Here is a 19521-nt window from a genome sequence, read left to right as displayed (position 1 = left end):
GAAGACGAGTTCGGTCAAAACTAAATGAAGGCCTGACCATAAGCTTGCCCAAATCGATCTCGAAGATTATAAACGAGGTTTATTGTCTTTATTATAGGGGAGACGGGACGGGGGCTGATAATATTGTGAGCAGAGAAACAATGCAATACAAAACACTTGTTCATTACGGGTACCTGACAGCAAACGAGTACACAAGCACGAGTACAGTCGTGGGTGGAGGGAATGGGTAGCAAAAAAACTTACGGAAACTTCCCTCTTTATTTTCAACAAAAAATACAACATTACCTAAACCTTTCACCCGTATTCCCTTCCTTTTTCGATTTTCAGACTAGAACCCAAGGCAGATCGTGACTCAAATGTATCTCATATTGATTACACGGATTTGAATATCGCTACCCGTACAGGAAATTTACTTAAGGACAAGTTCTGAAGAGTTTTGAAGGGTGGCCTAAAGCAAACCATTGACATCCAATTCTTGTATGCAATATTCTTATTGCCCCCGCAGGGTTTTGGCCCAGAGGCCAAAACCCGAGGAGGCACCCTAGGAGTCCCCGGGTGTATACATACAAGGACAAAGAATATCTCTTGAAAAAGTAAGAAATGTGTTTGTAATGGGCAAAGCGTTCTCGATTTGACGAAACTAGGCGCGCACGGTCGTGACGGGTAATATTTTAGCAAGCGCGCACGGTGTTGTCGGGTATTTGCAACCACGAGGTCGCGTTTCGTCACCTTCGAGCTTCGCCATCTTCTAGCAGCATTTCGTTTTCCGGTTTTGGCTTACGCGTGTTCACAGATATGTTCGAGCAGTTTCTCTGCTTTAGTTGTGTTAAGTGATATTTGAAGCAGTTGTTTATAGTAATATCATAGTAATACGTCGAAAGATTTCGAGCAATTAGTTTCGTGTTCTTGGCTACGTGTGTTCCAAGAGCTGGTTCGAGTGCTTTCGGAGGTTTGCTGAATTGCTGTATCGTATACATCTTTCAACGAGTAATAAACAAAAGCATGAACTTTGTCATGTAATACAAGGTAATTCGTTTCGCCAACAAACTGTCAGATTATTTGATCCAAAGAGTGGGTTGAATAAGGTTAAAAAAAATGTTTTCTCGAATCTTTGAATGTGCCATATTTTGTTACTCGTGGAATTTTTGGGCTTTTTGGCCTGAAAATTATTGTAAGTTATTTTGAATGTTATAAGCCCGGGAATATAAAGCTTGCGTGTTGTCACCACGAATAATTAATGTGTTATGTGTTATTTCCGCTAGGAGTTAGTTCCGCGCGCTAGGTGATATATTCGACTTGAACTTGTGAATATTTTTAGGACGCAACGGAGTGTCACACAACAAGAAATTCTGCTGATGTAAAACAAATTATAAAAAGGCGGGGGCAGCTTTATAGTGAGAACTATTACTAGTTTTTAAAGCCATAAGCAACTGAACTACACGCGAGCATCACTGGGGAAGCGGCCTGTTCAACCTCAAGGGCGTAGCGAGGGGGATCCTGGGGTGCCCTTGACCCCCCGTCCCCCGTCCTCTTAGCGAGAGGCAATTTACAAACCTTAAAATTCAGGTGGCGAAGACGCGCGAATCAGAACGAATCAACATGGCATCCATGTAAATCTTTCTTTACCGGTGCTAGAAACTCTATTTACATGCAGCTATTTTGCAGGCTTGTACCGCCTCTCACGCTCACTCACTTTGCTCATCCAATAAAATGCCTCTTTTAGTAAAACACAGTGTGAATGTCAACAGGACAATCTGTTAGGTACCTTGGGTGTGACACATTGTCACCCCCCTTGAAAATCCTAGCTTCGCGCCTGAACCTTGCACTTCTTTACATCCGTTATTATTCCACTGTGTACCTGGACACGGTATGCGTAGTGGACTGTTAAGCCTGCTTACACTCCTGTAGACTACAACCGTAGACAACAGTCGAAGGGGTGTAGTGGCGAAAGCTAACGTACAGACCAGTAGGCCTTGGCCTACAATTGTTTAAATATCGCTTTTCGACTGGTATTTTTAAATTTTAAAATGTGCAATAAAACAATTCAGGTTGGAACATTTTCAAGATGAAATGGAAAGCAATTTTTTAGCGTATCATATATATCTCGCAACTACCCTTTCGCGATGAGAAAAATTCTCATCTTGCAGTTGAAAGCCTCGGGAGCCCTCTGGTCTAGCCAAGTGACTGGCAAACGCGTGAATCGTATGTGACGTTAAAGATTAGTTCGTTTATTTAGGAACGAGAGAAAATCAGTGCAATTCTCTTCTGTGAAATTTTAGAATTTAGGTGCTGTCGAAATACAAATAGAATTACCAAAAAGTGAAGGAGAGGCATTTTCGAGAGTCTTTATCTGCAAAACTTCCCCGAGGAAGCATACCCCCCGGATCGTGTGCCACTGGTAACACGATTTGGTGACCAATTTGGTGCGTTATTTTGCAGTTTCCTAATTTTCAGGTAGCCTCATGGTCTTTTACATTACCTATTGTCAAAAAATGGGGAAAATGGGTTCATTTAGTTCCTCTCTCTTCTCCGCAGAGGCTCAACCTAAGGGATTTACAGTGCGCGGAGAATTCACTGAGCGAGCGAGTAAGTGTAAACGCTGGGGGGTAGGGAGGAAATCCCGAGAACCCCTCCCCCCCCCCCCGCCCTCTGGGCCAAGAACGCAGTGTTCTCAAGGCCACAATTAGCCTACGTAGCAGGCGTCTGTGTACGTTTTTACTGGGTAAGTTCACGTTCCCGGTAATAAGTTCTGCCATAGAAATTGATCTGTATTCATTTTATACAAAGCAGGTGATCGCTCTTGAAAGACAAACCACATAAAGAAAAACCGCCATTTTGTACACCGCTCATATGGGCCCCCTGTGATATCTCAAGCTAAATTGGTCCCTTCTTTATTCAGTCGAGTATGTGCGATACGTATGTCCAATACAAAATAAGTCTTCAGCTATAACCGTTGAAATGTTAACACGGGGGAAACAGGCAGAAGTCTTGCAAAATAAGACTGATAAGACTTCTGCCTCTTTCCCCCGTGTTAACATTTCAACGGTTATAGCTACAAGTACTACATAAAGCTAGCCTACAGAACAGGCGGTTTATTTTTTGCGGGGTTATTGCGAGGTCCCGCGAAGCGCGACCCCCACGAGCGCGGAGCGCGAGGGACCCGCCAAATAAAAACTCGCACTTTGCGCTTCGACCCTCATAAAACCGCCTGTTCTGCAGGCTACATAAAGCACACACACACATTTCAAATAAAAGAAGGCACACAAATTTTCGGCCCATTAGGTTACTAAACCATACGTTGTAAAATATTTTGTTTCTTTTCTTCGAGGTACAAATGGTGTTGTTTTACTTGCTGTTGTGGGATTGAGCCATCAAAGAACCCACCCTTCACAGTCGACGAGTATTTCACAGTCGGGGATTCACAAATCTTCGTTGCTGCTCGGCAGGTTCTCGTGGCTTTCCGTGACAGCTTCGAGACGAATACTGCGGGCTCAACCAGCGAGGGTTCTACGTCTTCTCAACCGTCTTCTCCAGTGCCGAACCGTTGTTGAGTTCAACTTTGCCTTTCGGCCAGTAAAGTGTAACGTTTCCTCTTTTGAAGGTAAGTAAATCGTTTAACATGCAAAGAAGTGTTTAATAATAGGAGAGAGCAACTGCAGAATACCGAACATATTAAATATGAATGTATGTTCGGTAAAATATTCAATATTAAAGATGCAAGTTAGTTGCGCGGTATTCTGCAAAATATTTAGCTCCCTTGATCAAGTTAAGTAGTCTAGCTCGGCAACACTCAAGCAATTCTTCAAAATACTATAGAGGTGCTTCACGATCGTGATGTTCATTTAGTTTATTCAAACCCGTTTAAAAACATCTTCGTAAGCTACGTTTTTGTTTCAGTTATAATGTCCAAACCGCCCATCCCCCCCTCAGGGGACCCCTGAGCATGTGCAAAAACCAGAGCCAGAAATTTTCCCTTTTTATTTGACCCCAGAGTAGCTTTTACACCTATGGGTAAAAAAGTGACAGTTCCTTCTTACCCAAAAGCTGTTATATTGCCACACATTTTAACCTCATGTTCCTGTTGTACTTGGAATTAATTTTTTTGGACATAAGGTTTCATATCAGACATGTTTTATTTAATCAAATGTTTGTTTTATTTCAATGTCTGGGGGGACAGAGCATTGCATGACTGTGCAACTATTATTAGATACACACATGTGTTGTACTAGTAGTAATCAGAGATTAGGGGAGTGCGCTCGACCTATAGGTAAAAGAGACCCAAGGTAGGCAGGCATTGGCAAAGAACAATACGGTCTGCCTACTAGAATTATGCCTTTTACCAAAGTTAGTTAATATGCATATACACTGTACCTGACCTCACTAAACGCCAATAGGATAAGTGTGAGGGAAATGATTGTGTGACGAGCCAAAAGAACATAGAATGAATGAAATATTATGTACACAAAAATAATTATATATTTCACTTGACTTGTTATCGATTGGCACTAAACGAGATTTAAACTTCCACAAACTTGTGGTACTTAAAGTACTTCAATGTACAATGATTTCCCCGTCAAAACATCTTGTCTTTCTAAGAACAACGATATATCACAAATTCAAAGAAGTGATAAAACAATTTTGATCCGTATTATACCCACTCTCGATGCATGTAATTCTAACAATGCAATTGTAGTTTTGTGCAACGTATAATTGCAGGAATTGCTAGGCATCAACTTACTCGATTTCCACTCTTTTTACAACGTTCAGTGGCTGAAGACAACTCTGCTCCCATGGATGATAACCCTCTAATGTTCTCCATGACATTTTCGGCAAAATTACAATTTTGGTCACACGTTTTTAGCCCTTTTTCTTAAGCAAAATAATGTTTGTGAGCTCAGTTTGGGACGCCATCTTGTTTGGCATGAAATCGACTTTGCCCCTGCAAAAATTAAGCGGGGGAGGCTAATCGCGTGTCCATACATCTGCGCGCGCAATGCGGCTCGATTCATTCCGCATAACAGTACACAGGCATACCAACTCAAAAGACACAGGACACAAAAACAAAATTAGGCTTGCGGTCTCCTTCGTCGAACGCAACAATCACTTATAGTCTTGATCAGTCAATGAACTGAATAAAAACCTTACAATGAAAAGCCCAAACTACAGCTGTGAAGACCTTTGAAGGAGAGAAGTGTGCCCCCCACCCACCCCTAGGTGAAAAATATTTTGGTCTCACTTGGAAAGAGGAAAGATTAAGCCCCTCTAAAGATAAGCATATGAGCATACAATTTTTATTATAAGCTAAACACAGTAACACACTCTAGAACCAAGTTTTGGGATCAGGCAGTTTATTAAGATCCTACACTTACATACAACAGGAACGATATAGAAAATTATCGTACAATCTCAGAAATAAACCTACCATAACTAGAGGCCTGTCAGGGCTTGTACATAAAAACAAAACTGAAAATTATATAAAGCTCTAAATTACAGAGAAATGACAATACCAGGGATCCATATTCCCAGTCGTCCGGTCGTCCAAGACGACTAAAAAATCGTATGGACGACCAAAAGATTACATAAACTCGTTCGCTGGACGACTTAAGTTTGAGTTAATGGAAAAAAAAAAAAATTATTAAGTTTTCTTATGAGTTACTTGCGTTCTGACCACTTGTCATCCATTCATAACTTTTCGAAAACAGAAAATAATTTGCAACTTTCTGTTGCGATAAAATCATAATTTTGGCCGCCATCTTGGTTGATGCGGTATTTTCCATCAATGAAATCATTGCAGGCTCAATTTTCAAGCTGTCAACCGCTGATATTTTGCACTGCAGCTGCATCCGCGAAAACACGAGGCGATCGCATCAGCTGATGTTTTGATCAAGTATTTGTTAATGAGACTTTTTACTTGTCTACCTTGGCTGCCGGTTTACAAATTTCACAAAACATCACGCCCCCAAGCGGCTTGTGATGTTGCGGAAGCGTATGATGCGGTCACAAATGAAAGCCAGGGCCTCTTCGACTGCAACCACGGAAGAAAAGAACGCTTTTGCTCTTCTTATTCATATTTGGTTTGTTTTTCTGAAGTGTTAACATTGTTTTTTTCCTTTGCTGGCGGCGCCAGACCAAGATAACAGCAAATTTTGATCAAAACATCAGCTGATGCGATCGCCTCGTGTTTTCGCGGATGCAGCTGCAGTACAAAATATCAGCGGTTGAGAGCTTGAAAATTGAGCCTGCAATGATTTCATTGATGGAAAATACCGCATCAGCCAAGATGGTGGCCAAAATTATGATTTTATCGCGACAGAAAGTTGCAAATTATGTTCTGTTTTCGAAAACTTATGAATGGATGACAAGTGGTCAGAACGCAGGTAACTCATAAGAAAACTTAATAATTGTTTTTTTTTTCATTAAGTCAAACTTAAGTCGTCCAGCAGACGAGTTTATGTACCGTAAAGTTCCGTGTATAAGCCGCACCTTTTTCCTCTAAATTCAAGTCAAAAATCGGGGGTGCGGCTTATCTACGGAAACATCTCTGGTTGAAGTTCTAAAAGGCTTATTAATATTTCATAGACATCACTGAATAAACATATAACAACCTTAAAACTTTGTTGTTCACTGCCTTTTAGTTCCTCTGCAAAGCTGTTTGCAGTGAAGCCTGCCAGTCACTTCGAATCATGGTTACCTCGAATCATGTCTTGCGGGTTGCAGTTTCCAAGAATCTTGAAATAAAAATGTGGTTTCTTCCGAAGAAAGTGCCACCGAGTGCCGCCATGTTTGTTTTTAGAGCCCAGACTCCTCTCTACATTTCATCATTCGCGTACGATTCGACGAATTACAAGTGTTTCAGGAGTGTTTAGAAGTGATAATCTCGAAAAAATTATATCAAGAGAGCATCCAAGTTTAAGATATTGTGAACTCAAACTAAAAGGAAGGTATGACAAGTGAAATTTTGCTTTCGTAGGTCTTAATTTGTATTAAATGTTGCAACAACCGCCGTGTCAGTGTTTGTTTGTTTACCAATAGAACTTCACTTGAACTTCAAACTTTATGGTCTGTATATTTTTTTTTCCAAAATTTGAGCTTCCAAATTGGGGGTGCGGCTTATCTACGGGTGCGGCTTATACACGGAACTTTACGGTAATCTTTTGGTCGTCCATACGATTTTTTAGTTGTCTCGGACGACCGGACGACTGGGAATATGGATCCCTGTTAATAGACTAGTATTAATATTCAACATAAACTGAGCTAAAAAGAAAAATTTAAAATATAAAATACCAAGATTTAATTTTCTTTTAATTTTTCATTTTGACCCCTTAGAGTGCCAAATGCCACATAATGTCATAACTTGGAATGTGGCGCTTATTAGAGAGCGGTGCATATTCAGGGTACCCAAAATATATACTAGTTATGCAGCGCTTTCGAGTGGTATACTGTGGAATATCCCACGAGTCACTTGTATTTTCTTGGTATACACATGAGCCTTTAGGTGAGTGTGTATACCAAGAAAATACAAGTGACAAGTGGGATATTCCATAGTATACCACGAGAAAGTGTTGTGTAACTATTTTATACCATGCCATAGAAAATATGCTTACTAAATTTCGTCGAGAATACAATTGCAGCGCACGATGGGAAGGTTGGGTTGAATACTGTCGAATATACAACGGCTTTCCTGCATTCTGATTGGCTGTATTTTCTATGGCATGGTATAAATAGAGAGAAACAACTCTTTAACAATTTCCCTTTTTAGTTTTTTAACCCATTTCTTTCAAAGCTAAAACTCTTTATTTTTTCAAGTGTTTTGTGAAACAAACTGATCGGCACTTTTCAAATGGTGTATCATACACGGATATCTGCTTTATATTTTATTAATTTATGTAAAGACCATTCACCTTAAGAGGTACAGGGTTAACTACACATCCAATACAGATGTAATGCTTGGTATAGTCTGGTCACAAAGATAGTTTATTTACAGTCTGCAATTCAGACATAACTGTTTATTTTATTTTTTCATCTCTGAAGGAGTGGAATCAATTTTCAGTGTAAAGAATTTTCTACCTCAATTTTAAAGTATGACGCTGTTGAAAATGTTCCTCAAGCTAAATGTTAACTCTGATCATTATTGCTGGGAAGTGCAAAGTGAAATCTTCATTGTTTGATGAGAACATTCGAGAAGTGATTTGTGTTTAAGATAAGATTTTTGCAAAGGCTCAAAAAAGGAGACCACAGGTTTTGTTAAAATCACTGATAACCATGACACACTAAGTTGCCTGAAAAGTAGTGTGCCATTTGTATGGTATAATCCATTAGAAAAAATACAAAGAGACAAGAGACTAAGAGGGTTTTATTCATGAAAATAAAATTTTTACTGAAAAGAGTTTTGTTTTTACTTCAACTAGATAGCAAAGACAGTCTGGAATCAGATTACATTGTGCACGAAATTTGCATTGAAGTTGCAAAGCAAAAAGTACTTGAGAATGAAAGTAAGTGTGAAAATCTAAAAAACCTGGATGAAAATTCCAGTCAGCAATTCAGGCTGTCTGTGAAGCAACAGGGGAAGAATCCTCAGGAGGGGGCATTCATAATTAAAAATTCATTCTGAATGTTCCCTCTTAAGGGGGCATTTATAAATAAACTGTACTTAAATGTGGCCCTTCTGAAATAAGTCCTGGGTGTCCATGTCCCAGATGTTTTATGAATAAACATTGTACAAACTCTATTTTCCCCTGTGAGCTTCTTTTTTAATGCTTTTGTTTGGGTGTGGGGGGGGGGGGTGGGGGTGCCTATTAGAGCTGGATGACTTTTTTCAAATCATATACCAGATAGGGCACAGCTAAGCAAATAATGGATTTATCAATGCTTTAGTGCTGTTCAGTAGCACATTTTCACAAAATACTAACAACTACAAGTTAATACAATGGTCCTGATTAATGTGGGGATGAAAAACTTTAAAATCATCAATTCACCTTGCCTTGTTTTTTGTTTGTTTATAAAAATCAACCGAATTTAGGGAAGGGGGGCTTCATAGAAAGAGGGGTCTCGTTAAAAAACTTCAACTTTCATAGGGGACTTATTAGTGAAGGGAACTTAATGTCGCGGGGGACACCTTAGGCTCATCATTATGCATTTATTTAAAGCGTATGCACGAAGTACAACGACTGACATCGACAACTTTACGAGATATTTATGACTGGATAAAAATATGGGTGCGTGTGCGTGATTTGTAAAAAATCCCTGTTCCTTTGATATTTTAACCAATTTAAAACAACACTTAGCGATATACGTTCATATAGTTTGTAGGAAGTCTTTGAGCTTATTTTCATCTAAATTTGAATATTTCTGCAACTCAGAGTAATCACAAAAATATTCGGCATAAAAAATCGTGTCCTATTTAAAAACGCATTGTTCTCACCATAAAAGCGTGGAATATAATTACCTTAATTACATCTCTCCTTGGCAAAATGATCGTATTTAGGTCGGGACACTTTCGGAAATCTCAAAGTTTGGACTTTTCCGACAATTTTGTGGCAGAGAATACAGCACGGATACAGAACTTCATGACTTGCCACTGCAGATAGGCAAACTATGAATATTGAAGTGTGTCATAACAGAAGCGTAATTTTAAAAGAGCGCTTTTAGAAAGAGGTAGAAGACATTAAATTCAAATTTGCGCACTTAAATCGCCGTAACTTGCTGGCAAACTTTAAATTAAAAAATCCGCTTCTGTTTTGACACTCTAGAGGTTTGACTGATTAGTTTTTGACAAGATCACAGTTTGCTGTCTCCTACTCGTTCCACAAACTCTGCCACAAAATCATGTTTTTCCTAATTTGGCACTCACGAGGCTATAACATCGCCGATAAATGCAATCTACCAAATAAAAGACGACATTTACAATCTTTCATCATTTCTTTGTGTCTGTGTAAAATTTGAGCTTAATCGCATCCATAACAGCTGCGAAATAAGCGTTTTAAAAGATGCAGGTCAAGCAAAATTTCCCTTCATGAATTTATTCATGCTGTAGGTATCCCCCGCGACCTTAAAAGAGAGAGCTTTTACAGCAATCAAATAAGCACAATCGTAGGAAGCATAAAAGCCTTATTGACAAACAAATACCATAACATTTTGAAAATAAGCCGACAAACCGCAGAAGCAAAAATAAGATTTAGATTAAGCTATTATAGAGAAGTATAAATTGTTTTGATCAATAATCCTTTAATTGGAGAGCTTCTTTTTTTTGTCATAACAGAATGCTGAAAAGGGTTTTGATGTTTACTTAAGGTGACCTGTGGGTATTTCCCGGTGCTATTTTTTAAAAAACAAATGTTCAAATTTTATAAAGTCTTCAAATTTGGAACAAACAAAAACAGTGAACAAAAAATATTAACACTTTTAAATTAACTTATTTTTTAATAAAACGCGAATATTTTCTAAACGCGAAAATAGATTTTTTTCTTATTGCTGTCAAGACGTTTAAATTATCCAAGAATTCATATGAGCAAGTTTCAACGAAATCAGCTGGGTAGAAATTGCTGCACAGTTGACTGTTAGATTTTAGCTTAAAAATATAATGCTTGTATATTTTTGCCAGTTGTTACAACAATGCTTGTGTAATTTTGGATTTTGGATTTGATTTCCGATCTTTTCAGAATTTTCAGAATTGTTTTAGCTGGTATTAAGCTTTCAAATAATCAATGCAAAATCAGAGAAATCGGTTAAGGTTTCCGTGCCCAAAAATTGATTTAAAAAATTGCACCTCTGCTCCGGGAAATACCTGTGGGCCACTTTAACAACTGTAGTACCATAATGATTCGATTTAGCGCCCTCCTTCCAATAAGTGCCCCGCTTCGAATGTGTTTTTGTCAATAAGCACCCCTATTCCAATAAGTGCCCCCATTCTTATAAGCGCTCCTAATCTATCACTGTCGAATGGATAAACTCATGAACATTCGCCATACTGTACATTATACATTTACTGTTAAAGTGAACAATTCTTCTAAAAGTAACTGAACTTTCGACAATTTGTTACTGTTACAGTTTCTGTTATTGATAGTTACTTTAACATTTACTTAAGTTTTCTTTTGAACATTTGGTTGTTTCTCAAAAAAAAAAAATAAGCACCCTGTCCCAAATAAGTGCCCTCCCTTTAGCCCTGGGTGCTAAATCAAATCATTACGGTACTTGTTAACTGAGTGGCCTGGAGTGAGCCCAGATTACAATTTGCTCAGGGCTTACTCAGACATTTGACTTAAAGCTTGGTTGGATGGATAAAAATCAACTTTGTTTTGGACGGGAAATGTGAGTGTACTGGTACCACTGCCAATAAACTTGTTACCAAACGAGGCACCAATGCTAACTTGTGTTTTTTTTTGTATTTTGTGACTTTCATTTGATGTGACTTCAGGGGTGTTAATCATACAGAACATTACACATAAATTAGATGCCAAAATATTGTATTCCCCAAAGCTAACCCCTAGAGGATAATTACCAGTCTTTAAAATGGCTGAGCTTTTCCCCAAAGTCACCAAAGGTTTCTTTGAAGAGATGCATCATAAAGTTAGCTTATTTCTTTTGAAATCTGAGACTAATGTTTGACCTATTTTTTGTAGTCAGTGAAGTGTCAAACGTTTTTTGAACATACCTAAATTACATTAAATACAAAATAACCGTTTCAGTAGAGTGCCTTGTGATTGAAATAAGGTACAGTCAACTCTCGCCTTGCGGACACCCCGCTATTGCGGGCACTCGCTATTACGGACAAAATCCTGATCCCCGGGAAATAAGGTTTGACTAGAAATGACTCCCGCTATTACGGACTCTCACTATAACACTAAACGACGACCCGAGCGTGTCCGCTATAACGAGAGTTGACTGTATTAATCTAACTGTAGGCTTATGGACTTATCTTATGAGGGGCTTAATACATCCATATTTTCTTAAAAGATTAAGTTTTTGTGTTTGATATTTGGTTACACTGATATTCAAACAATCAAACTTTCTTGGGCAACCAGGGTTGGAAACTAATATTTCGGAGCACTCAACCTTCAAATTTGCGTTTTGCTGCTCGGTGGACGAGTTGGTGTATTTATGATTTGTACAAATACAATTTGTACAATTCCCAAACAGAAGCCATTTTTGTCTGTTTAGGAATGCGAATGCAGCTTTGTTGGATACTTCAAAATGTTGATAAGCTATCGGCTTGTGGACTGTAGGTTGTTTCGAAAAGGAAAGTAAAGGTTACGTTTATTTTGAATAATATATTCTGAATATGAAAATCACACTCTCTGTGCATCATATTTTTACCTGTCTTCTCGGTGTTTGGATATCCCGATGAAACACTGTCTCTTGGGTGTTATATATTATGTAACCTTGTGCTTTTGAAGTTATTATTCAACCACATTTACCGGTACTTTTTGTGGTTTTATTTTCATTTTTTTGAAATTGTGTTACCAAATACATGTACAGTCAACTCTCGTTATAGCCAACACGCTCGGGTCGTCATTTAGTGTCCGTTATAGTGAGAGTCTGTATTAGCGGGAGTCATTTCCAGTCAAACCTTATTTCCCGGGGATCAGGATTTTGCCCGTACTAGCGAGTGTCCGCAATAGCGGGGTGTCCGCAAGGTGAGAGTTTACTGTAGCACTAAGACATTGAAAAAGTCCACTTTATTTCTTTTATATGTACCCTAACTGACAAATGGTTAGAAATAAGCTCTTTGCCCTCTAAAAAACAACCCAAAGGCGTAATAGATAGATAACTGCCACTAAAGAAAGAGTAAAAAGAACATTTAGTCTGGTTAACAAGGCCTTTCTGGTAGCAGGTTCAACCTTTTGGCATAAAAGAGGGTTACCCTTTAAATTAGATTTCAACGTTAACTTATGCTAAACATCTAAGAGTAAACGTTGTCTGCACCTATCCTCGGATGTTTTCCTGTTTGTTGGGTTTTGTCTACATAAACAGACTGGAAAGAAAGTTTCTTTCTTCAATTGTTGTTAAACAGCACCGACCGAGCTCTATTGACAACATGTTGGCATTCAAAACTACTAAATATAGTAACATTGAGCATAGGCACTATTTGGCAGGTTGTGTAATCGGCGGTTTGTATGGGAATGTCACTTAAAGTGTTTTTTGTTACTGTATTGCAGAGAATTTTTTGGTACCAAACTAAGAGGTATAGAAATGTGGGGACAAAAAATATACCAGACTGGAACGAAGCCGTATCACTGCAAAACGTGTGACAAGTGTTTTAGCCAAGCAGGACATTTACAGGTACACGAAAGAACCCACACTGGACACAAACCTTACCATTGCAAAACCTGTGGCAAGTGTTTTAGCCAAGGAGGTAGTTTGCGTATACATGAACGGTCACACACTGGACAGAAACCATATCAATGCAAAACTTGTGACAAGTGTTTTAGCGTAGCAGGAAATTTGCGTATACATGAGAGAGTGCACACTGGAGAAAAACCATATCATTGCAAAACCTGTGGCAACTGTTTTAGCCAATCAGGAACTCTGCGTGTACATGAACGGACACACACTGGACAGAAACCCTATCAATGCAAAGCCTGTGACAAGTGTTTTAGCGTAGCAGGAAATTTGCATATACATGAGAGAGTGCACACTGGAGAGAAACCGTATCGATGTAAAACCTGTGGCAAGTGTTTTAGCCAAGCAGGAAGTTTGCGGAATCATGAAAGAACCCACACTGAAGAGAAACCATTTCAATGCAAAACCTGTTACAAGTGTTTTAGCGTAGTTGCAAATTTGCAAATGCATGAGGGATTACACACTGGAGAGAAACCACATCAATGCAAAACCTGTGACAAGTGTTATAGAGAAGCAGGACATTTGCAGGTGTATAAAAGAACAATTGCCGGAGTGAAACCTTATCACTGCAAAACCTGTGGCAAGTGTTTTAGCCAAGCAGAAGATTTGCGAACGCACAAACGGTTGCACATTGGGGAGAAGCCCTATGAATGCACATGTTGCACAAGTTATACTCGCTTAAGTAGTCTAAGGTGCAAAGCAAACTCGAGATTTCTGATTGCCCACAAGGGTAATGATTCTCTGAATGGTTATAGTATCTCTACACCACCAGCATCCATTTTGCAAGATGTTGAGCCAGGCCATGTTAACACGTTAACCTGTTGGATTTGCCAGGATGAACTTGGCAGCGCTGCCCTCCTTAGTGAACACTATGATGATCATATGAAAATATAGAAAGAAAGAAAAAATAAGCCATTATCCTTTATGCTCATCAGTCGGTTTGGTAATGTTCAAGGTTGAATTATTAGTTTTAAAATATACGTAAACGAGAATTGGGCAACTTTTAAGGCGATCCTTAGTGCTTGTGCTGAATAGAAAGAACGTTATTTGCTGTGATTACAAAGTTAACGGATTTTATGAATGTCCAGTTAGTGTATCCTAGCAACTGAAATCTGCAGGAGAATGAACAAGTGCTTTTTGTGCTGCAATAGATTATGCTATACATCTAAGTGTTAAGGTTGCCTCCATCTATCCCCGGACATTTTCCTGTTTTTTTGGGTTTCGCCTACATAAACAGACTGGAAAGAAAGTATCTTTCTGCAATTTTCTGTTGAACAACACTGACAGAGCTCTATTGATTTAAAACCACTTTAAACTTATTTTAATACCACCTCAAGTACTTCTTGCGAGCGCTCTTGATAGCAACCAGGAAATCCCGTTTAAGTCTGTTAAACTCGTTTATTCAAAGCTCCTGAAGCGCCAACCACTCCCGTAAGCGACTGCAGCTGCCTGGGATTCTTGAAAGTGACCAGTTGTCTGAAAAACCCAAATAGCGAGTAGTATGAATAGTCGTAAATAGTGACGAATAGTCGCTGGATAGTCGTGAAAAGCGATGAATAGTCGCGAATAGTGACGAAAAGGCGTGTTAAAAAGAAGCGTAAAGTCGCTGGGATAGTTCAGCACTGAAGGCGATTGCTTGCAATTGACCAGGTAAAGTAAATCAAAGTCTCTTCGAGATATCGACGTTTTTGCATGAAGTACGAGTCGAAGGTTTATCCTGTGCATTGTTCTTCGAACTTATCATTACAGTTTCTTTGTAGTTTAGTTTAACAATTTCCTATCTTCGCGGAGGAAATGCAGCCATATAATTTTGTCAAAAATGGCTCGTCCGCGCCGGGTATTTATACACATATTCCTTAACATTACACAAATAAACAGTGCAAATTTCACCGAGATCTGACAATTCTATACTTTAAAATTGCAAGGACCTTTCGAGGCAGTCGATTACGGCAGCGAAATTAGCAAATGAAACAGCAAAATATAATTGCAGCGTAAACAAATCGTTACACTCAAGCTGCGTTTTGTCTAGGCTCTGCGAGGGTCGGATATCAAGACCCAGGATTAAACAAAAGCCATATATACAGTGAATGCTTTCGAATTATATTTGAAGATGAAATAAGAAAGAATTTTGCTGCCTTTGACTGAAATTCCACTCGAACTGCGTAGATACGATCGCATGTTGTAAAGCCGATTCATGCAAGATTGCTGTCATTCCCTGTCAACGCGAGGTCACGTCCCTAACGACCTAGGCTGATGACGAAATAGAGTTGCGCTTGCATGTAGCGACCAAATTTGGCCTAATTTCTAACCGCTCCTAAGCTAAAAGAAGCCCCCATCTCTTGCATTTGTTTTAACTTCAATAATATCTTTGAAAAGAGCGAGTTTTTTGGTATGGTTTATTTTTGACGTTTGTAATTTTTAAACGATGTAAGTGCTAGTGATTATTTATTCGTGTTTTAGTTACGCAATCCATTGTTTGTGCGACGCTTTTTATAGATCGCCTTTCAGACACACGTGCGTTGAGATAAGAAAGCTGACATGTCACTTTTAAAATTGTTATATGACGTTTGTAAATGTGACAAGTCACGTTTTTTTCACGAGATCGCAAGTGATCACCCACAGCGGAAAGTAATCCCTTGAGAAATTAAAACAGTCCCTTGAGAAATTAAAAAGTCCCTTGAGAGTTTACGAATATGTGGTTCCAAATTTTGTCCACTAACCCCTATTCTACGTTTTTAGCTTGTAAACAAGCAAAAACGTCGAAAAAAGGTTCATTCGCATTCGCTGATGGGCTCGGCTTAACTTGAGAAATTGTAGCAGAAAGAAATATTGTTTCCAAGGCGGGTATGAGTTTGAGTTTGAGTTATCGAGTTCCCAGGTCGATCGAGTTCGAGTTGCGAATTTGAGTTAAAATATCGCGTTTAGATAAGATAGAAAATGGAAGGGCCTGAAAGGTTTCGGATTTCGTGATGGAAAACGAAACAAAGAGAAAAGGTAAACGAAAAGCTGGCAAACGGGGTATTCCCAGTTGGTCGCCCATCCAGGTGTTCACCCCGCCCGGCAGGGCTTAACTTCGGCCAGGTGGCATAGAGCCTGCGCGCTCATTGTGGTATGAGAGAAAAATAACACAGAATTAACTTACTCGAGTAGTACTTTAAGGTTCGGTTATACGATTAACATTTTTATTGCAGGCTGTAAAGTGTTGTTTTTATTACCTGCCATGCCGCACATCCTAGTCATAACCCCGGTAATGTAGCACTAAGTGCTGCAGCTGAGTGGCAATGATGAAAGGCGAGATTCCGACGCCTTACTAACCGGAACACGCTCCAGGCCCTTGGGTGATTTGGCGTGGCCTAACAAACCCCACCTAGTAAACGTTTTCTATGTTACAAAAACAGGCGAATCACTGAACAAACACCAACTGTCTTGAAGAAAGAAGTTCATCTGACGAACGTATGACGCATGGCAGGGAAAACCAACAACAAAATCAACCAGTAAATCAAACATATTAGCTGAGGGGCCCGAAGAGGTAAGGTACAAAAGACGGAGTAGACGAGTAAATTGCATGGCCTGCTTTCTCATGATCATCTGAGCTTGATATCGAACAGATTGAACAACGCATGCTTGGTGTTGTGAATATGTGAACCCGTTTTGTTACTGCTAGTATCTGCTGTTAATCCGATGTAGTTGAAGAAATAATTAGCGTTCAGCTGTATTGACGGCACTAAGAGTAATTTCACAGAGCAATAAAAAAGGTTATAATATGGATTGGGTTAGTTTCAGTCCCAGTTTCTTTAAAGGATATATTCTTGCTCCGTCATTCAGTTTTTGTCGTCTTTTTACTTGGCAGCAAAAAACGTTTAGGCATTCTGATTGGATAAATGAAAATGGCGACTTCACTTAATGTTGGCCTAAGATGACAGACGAATGTCGTCGCGCGCTTAGTGACGTAGTTTACGTGGTCGCAATGCTGACAACGAGTCCTATATTTTCACACAAAACAGTTCCGTAACGCTTGTCTGTCTACAGATACCTCTCTGCAGTCGGAGTAAATTCACCTCCGTCAACGCCCCCCACGCTTCCTGCCTATGTCCAGTTCACTCGCGAATATTTCGAGAGCACTACAAATATCTTACAAATATGAATGTTCCAAGACATACCCATTTAATTACATATGACAAATTTAAAACAGAGGTGTCAAAATATACAAACAGAAAGCCGTGACGTCTACACATTTGCTATTAATAAATAAAGCGACAGTCTCTCAACTTAAAACGCCTCCAAATAATACAGCTGACAACAAGTGCCCCTTCTAAACGAGTGAAAAGCGAAATAAATCGGATGACCAATTCCATCGAACGGCAAATGTACAAATTATATGACAAAAACGTTTTACTGTAACTGACCTAACTGGTATCTGGTATTCATCGAACGCGTAACTATGGTTTCACAACATCCACTTCACCAATTGCGGCGCACGAAAGAACGGCCCTATTCAAAAGCCAATCAGAGGTTATAATAGAAATCCCTGGTAACACGCGGGGGGAAGGGAACAAGCTTTGTGCTCTAATTCGCAGACGGATATAACCGGGGTTTTGTTCGTCTGCAACGCAGGCTAGGAAATGCGCGAACTACGATAAGTCAGTACGATTCATCGGTGGATTTGGGTGGTAAAAGGCTTATGCGTGACTCGTGATTTAAGCAAAATACTTGACACGTGACACATGCATGAAAGCAGCTCAAACCTGAGCGTGATCCTTGAATTGTCGGTCTATGGTATAACGAGTGATCTGCTAAATTTGGCTGAAAGATTGGAACATAAATATAGAAGGGTGGGGCATACTAAAACAGAGTTAAACGGGCAGCCGTTGCACCATAATCGCCCACTTTGAAGAAATGACCGAACAAGGATCTGTTTATGAATTGTGCTCTGCGAAAGAGTTCAGTTCAATTCTTATCAAGAAAAGCACAACTTTCAGCAGCGCTAAAGAAAGCTCAAGTCTAAGCCACACTTGTTGAAAAGAAGGGTCCCAATTTCTCGAATCTCTAAGGCCAAGTAAAAAAATACAGATGTTTCTCGTCCCCGCCCGCTTCATTTTTTGGGGCCGCCTCTCTTTTTTATTATTTGTTATTGGAACGAGCAAAAACCAACAGGCGTTACTTTCACTTTGTCAGCTTTGTGACCTAGTTGGAAATTCTGTAAGACATGGCTTTAGTATGCGTTTTAATACGAAATCAGGCCAAAATTTTGAAGCCTTGGTACGCTAGGTCCGTACAGGATAGGTCAATTACATTGCAGGATTTATTTTTACAAGTTCGCTTCTGGAGAATTTGACGATGGAGGAAATAACAGTATTCGAACTAAACAGGTAAGGAATGCAACACTGTATGATAAATAAAAAATAACAAAAAAAGCGCCCGTCCGTTCTCTTTTTTAAAGAAATCCGGACGAGAAACATTTTTTTTTCACTTGGCCTCATGTAAACGATTGATTCAAGAAATGTACGTAATCACGAATTGGAGAAATCGGGGGGAGGGGTAAAAATACAGTGCTCGACTGAGTGAGGGAAATTCGAGGGAAACGACTTTTGGTTCAAGTTATCGGGAGGAAATCGAGATTCCACTGTTCTCCCTCGCAGCCCTTACTTTGACGACCCCAATTACCAGAATAACGGTTGCGAAGAAAAACGTCACTTGTTACGTCACGTATAAAGAAATTCAAGGCCTAGGACACGTTTGAAAATACAAACTTCAGTCAAAAAAAAAATACTAAGACCGATTTTCCTTGAACTGTTTCATTCGTGGAGGCTTCTTTTGTATTCCTAAGATGCAAGTGCGATGACGTTTTGAAGCGCAAGAAGATAGATAGTTTATCGCTCTCTGTTCACCTTAACCTTAGGCGGAGAGAAGCGACGACCGGAAATACGTCTGTGTTCGCAGGCTACCTCAACCTCTACTTTTTGGGGAAAAGGTTTTCGGGCATATGTGAGGTTAGTTTAGTAATAAGATCAGTCTAAAATAATTTGTTTCCTTTTCTTCGTGGTACGAATAAACTGTTGTTGCTGTTGTTATAGAGCGCCGGACTGCTGTGCGGGAGGTCGTGGGTTCGAACCCCAGACCGGACCAACACTCAGGGTCTTTAAATAACTGAGGAGAATGTGCTGCCTTTGTTATTACATCTGC

At 39.4% G+C, this 19521-nt stretch overlaps 1 protein-coding gene across 2 annotated transcripts in view; it reads left to right on the top strand.

Annotated features, from left to right (window-relative positions):
- Positions 1-3426: 3426 nt before the first annotated feature.
- The window catches only part of LOC144663942 (uncharacterized), a 29896-nt gene continuing 13801 nt past the window's right edge, over positions 3427-19521 (top strand). Inside the window, exons 1-3 of one of the 2 annotated variants that reach the window (XM_078525043.1) lie at positions 3427-3601; positions 8409-8492; positions 13155-14490. In XM_078525043.1, the coding sequence (XP_078381169.1) occupies positions 13189-14232 (1044 nt within the window). In that variant the 5' untranslated portion in view covers positions 3427-3601; positions 8409-8492; positions 13155-13188 and the 3' untranslated portion in view covers positions 14233-14490. Of the gene's footprint in view, positions 3602-8408; positions 8493-13154; positions 14491-19521 lie in introns of those variants that run through there. The other variant, XR_013572702.1, reaches the window with a different exon arrangement.

This window comes from Oculina patagonica, chromosome 8 (genome assembly GCF_052425735.1).
Source record: "Oculina patagonica isolate OP01 chromosome 8, crgOcupat, whole genome shotgun sequence".
Classification (NCBI taxonomy): domain Eukaryota; kingdom Metazoa; phylum Cnidaria; class Anthozoa; order Scleractinia; family Oculinidae; genus Oculina; species Oculina patagonica.
This window is presented reverse-complemented; position numbering and strand designations above follow the sequence as displayed.